Source organism: Sinocyclocheilus anshuiensis, unplaced genomic scaffold (genome assembly GCF_001515605.1).
Source record: "Sinocyclocheilus anshuiensis isolate Anshui unplaced genomic scaffold, SAMN03320099.WGS_v1.1 scaffold552, whole genome shotgun sequence".
Taxonomy (NCBI): domain Eukaryota; kingdom Metazoa; phylum Chordata; class Actinopteri; order Cypriniformes; family Cyprinidae; genus Sinocyclocheilus; species Sinocyclocheilus anshuiensis.
In genome coordinates this window covers 1,817,245-1,821,588 of record NW_015554362.1, presented here as the reverse complement: position 1 = coordinate 1,821,588, position 4,344 = coordinate 1,817,245, and the positions used below count along the sequence as shown (strand labels likewise).

Here is a 4,344-nt window from a genome sequence, read left to right as displayed (position 1 = left end):
CAAAAATGTTACTGAGCAACTGACGAGTAACAAGTTCAGCGCAGATTTTCCTCGCGCTTTGGACTTTGAACCCTGGCGCCGTGAGCTCGTGCAGCACTGTCGTGCGTGCATTAGAAAATATAACATTCTGCAGTTTATTTACTACTCGTTTGAGGTAATTTCGCGATTTCAATCATCATACAGTAACCTAACCACCAGCATTAGCCACCTCTTCTCATCGGAGACGTGATGCAGCACTAAACAGTCTCTTGCTGTCGGTGCTCCGTGCTTGTAATGATTTCTGCGTCTTTCTCTGATAGTTTTAAATACTTTCACACTGCCGACATGTTTGCTGCATTAGCGCGTGCCTCTATTTGATCGCGTTCGTCATTGTTCGGTACATATTATTCGGCCTTTTCGCTTATTCGGCCGAACAACGAAAGAGATATTTTTGCTATTTTCGGCCGAATAATTTCGGTTGCCGAATATTCGGTGCATCCCTAATAATACAAAAGATTTGTTCTTTTAAACTTTATATTTATCAATCCTAAAAAAATGTATCAGTTTCCACAAAAATATGAAGCAGCACAACTGTAATAATGTGTTTCACTGTCAAGTGAAATCATGTGATCATGTGACACTGAAGACTGGAGTAATGATGCTGAAAATTCAGCCTTGAATCACAGGAATAAATTACATTTTACAATATATTCACATAGAGGACATTTATTTTAAATTATAATATTTTTTCACAATATTACTGTTTTTACTGTAGATTTGATCAAATAAATGCAGCCTTGGTGAGCATAAGAGTTATTTCAAAAGCATTTGAAATGTTTCACCAACCTTACCAAACTTTACAGTAATTAAAAAAAAATAGCATAGACAAATATGGGTTATATTTTAATTATATCTTGGCATTAAATGTGTGTTTATAACTAACATTTCTCTCATTCCGCCGGCCATATTGGATAGTTTTTTTTAAAGGGGTCATATGATGTTGCTAAAAAGAACATTAGGCGTGGCTGACTCTTAACTTTTATAAAGAATATCTCTTTGGATTTGAGACTTTAGTCTTTGCAACTTTACAGATCTTCTTTATGCACCAAGAGCTTGTAACACTCCAAAGAGAAAGGACAAATTTAAATCGCATCATATTACCCCTTTAATTAACCCTGTCACAGTGCATTATGGGATTATGTTGTCCGCAAAAGATGCATGTATTGCTGCCTGCAAAGGTAGATTGCTATAAATCCTGCCTATGTAGGCAGTTCACTAGAGTTTGAGCGAAAAAACAAGTCTGTGCTTTTCATTACTGTGATGGTAATACCATGGTATTCTTTGAAGTATGTTACTGTACAAATTAATATTTAGAATATTTTTCATGGTTTATGAATATGGTTATCAAATAGTACACATCAAAGTACCACATTTGTTTTGAAAAGAACTAATAGAAATGTGCAGTCCTTCATTCCCGTGTGCTGTCATGTGAGTGTCTGACTGTGGTAAATGGTGTCGCCTCACCGCAGGTCTGATTCAGGTGGGCAAGTGGAACCCCGTGCCTCTTTCCTACGTGACAGATGCACCCGACGCCACAGTGGCGGACATGTTACAGGATGTGTACCATGTGGTCACGCTGAAAATCCAGCTACACAGGTCAGTGTTTCCCATGTACTGTACCCACAGTGCCGCCACATACAGTGCTGTTTTTCCCACAAGCCACTGATGTGGGCACACGCAGACACACCTCTTCCTTTTTCAGTAGACGTCCATGTTCATCTGTCTGTCTCTATCTGTCTCATCTCCAGAGGCTGTGTGGCTGTCTCACACTTTAAGGTGTGCCGGATCCAAACTCTCCTTTTCTTTGTGTGTGTGTGTGTGTGTGTGTCTATGTGCAAACATGGACGTGTTAATTGCACATTACAGCAGTACTATGGCTCATCCAATTACTCCAGTGTTTTAAAGAACTATGAAACCATCAATATTTAATTATTAATCCGGGAAGCCTTTTTTTGTAAGACAAATTCAAAACTAAGTATGTAATTTTTTACTTGCAGCATCAGCTTCATGTACCTTAAAAAGCCATTTATTTACATTGAAGTAGGAATCATACAAAAAAAAAAGATTTTTTAAAAGCTTTTTAAACAAATACTGTGCAGCGATGAAATGGCACTTATTTTTAAATATTTCCTACTTTTGTATATATTCATATTTTTAGTATGTTTTTAGTTCATGTATCATTCAAAAATGTATATGCATGTATGTATGTATATATGTGTGTGTAAATAAATAAATATACGTGTGTGTGTGTATATATACATATATATATATATATATGTATGTATATGTGTGTGTATGTATGCATACGCACACACAAAACAATAATAATAATATAAAAGACTATATATCATTGTAATACATTCAGTTTGGTGTTCCTTCAGTGTTACCAAACAGGTTTCCCTGTCTTCCATTGGTCAGACAAACAAATAGTCACTCATCCTATGAGTTAAGTCAAATCTGTTTGTCTGATTGATTGCAGACTGTTTGAAAACAATCATTGATTTTGCAGTTCCGTTTTGTCACACTAGTGACGTAGAAATGACGCCCCTCAGCCTTTTTTCATCGCATGCTGGCGTCGAACATCTCTGAAGGGTTTATTTTTTTTGCATGGAGTGTTGCGATATTTTCTTGGCAGCTTGCCGTTTATTGCGTCCTATTGAACAAGCATTCATTAATGACACCCTGAATGCAGCTGTGTTTTCTCCGTTGATTTGATGATGCATTTTCATGTATAAATGTTAAATAAAGTATTTAGATGATAGTGGATGCTGGACTTATTTAATGCATCTAATATCAAAATCTAGATGGAAACACCTTAAATTGTTTTAGCAAGCACATCAAGACAGGAAGGTAGAAGTAACATGAAATAATAGTTGCCACATGCAGCTGATGTATAATTCATGCATCAATACAGCAGATGTGTTGTATAAAGTAATTAACTAATCAGAACAATCAGGAGAGAGAGAGAGAGGAGAGAGACTCCAGATGCATCTGCTTCATGAGCCAAATGAAATCTGTCTGTCTTAGAGGGACGCTTGCAGCAGGAGAGCAAAGCCCAGTGCTCACCGTCCTCTCTTTCTCTCTCTCTCTCTTTTGTTTCCCTGTTCCATCTCTCTCTTGTTCTATCCCTTCCTGCAGTTGTCCTAAACTGGAAGACCTTCCTCCAGAGCAGTGGACCCACTCTACAGTAAGAAATGCGCTCAAGGAGTTACTCAAAGACATGAACCAGAGCACTCTGGCAATTCATTAATGACACCCTGAATGCAGCTGTGTTTTCTCCGTTGATTTGATGGTGGATTTTTTTCCCCAACACATGCATAAATGTTCTAAATACTGGATTTTTTTTTCTTTTAAATAAAGTATTTAGATGAGAGTGGATGCTGGTCCTTTTTAATGCATCTAGCATCGAAATCTAGATGGAAACACCTTAAATTGTTTTAGCAAGCACATCAAGACAGGAAGGTAGAAGTAACATGAAATAATAGTTGCCACATGCAGCTGATGTATAATTCATGCATCAATACAGCAGATGTGTTGTATAAAGTAATTAACTAATCAGAACAATCAGGAGAGAGAGAGAGAGGAGAGAGACTCCAGATGCATCTGCTTCATGAGCCAAATGAAATCTGTCTGTCTTAGAGGGACGCTTGCAGCAGGAGAGCAAAGCCCAGTGCTCACCGTCCTCTCTTTCTCTCTCTCTCTCTTTTGTTTCCCTGTTCCATCTCTCTCTTGTTCTATCCCTTCCTGCAGTTGTCCTAAACTGGAAGACCTTCCTCCAGAGCAGTGGACCCACTCTACAGTAAGAAATGCGCTCAAGGAGTTACTCAAAGACATGAACCAGAGCACTCTGGCAAAAGAATGTCCCTTATCACAGGTGCTGGAGCCTTCCACGTCTAGTTGCCAAGATTCCAAGTGTCCCTTTTCAAATGCCCAGAGTTTGATGGAGTGGAAATGGACAGAATTGCCATAGAAATCCAAATCAATAGCCATCGTCATCCCCGTAGATTAATGCACTTTATGTTGATGCTGTTGCAGCAATGCTGGCCGTTGTGAATACGAGTATTGTTGGGTAAACAATGGGCAAACCACAATGATCTTGATAATGCATTACAAGCTGTGAACTGTTATGGGTGAATCTCACGAAACCTGTCAACATGTCGTGTTTTAACCTTAAAATCCAAGGAAAGAAAGAATTGTATTTTGCTTATGGAAAATTAGTTGCATTGTTTTTAAAAAATATATATTTTAATGACAATTGCAGCTTACGTTCCCATTACTGTAATGCAAAAAAAAAAAAAACCTGCA

General features: G+C 38.0%; 1 protein-coding gene across 1 annotated transcript in view; it reads left to right on the top strand.

Annotated features, from left to right (window-relative positions):
* The window catches only part of LOC107671394 (DNA-binding protein SATB1-like), a 62,349-nt gene that overhangs the window by 9,187 nt on the left and 48,818 nt on the right, over positions 1–4,344 (top strand). Inside the window, exons 4-5 of the mRNA XM_016464306.1 lie at positions 1,509–1,635; positions 3,790–3,913. Of these exons, the coding sequence (XP_016319792.1) occupies positions 1,509–1,635; positions 3,790–3,913 (251 nt within the window). The remainder of the gene's footprint in view (positions 1–1,508; positions 1,636–3,789; positions 3,914–4,344) is intronic.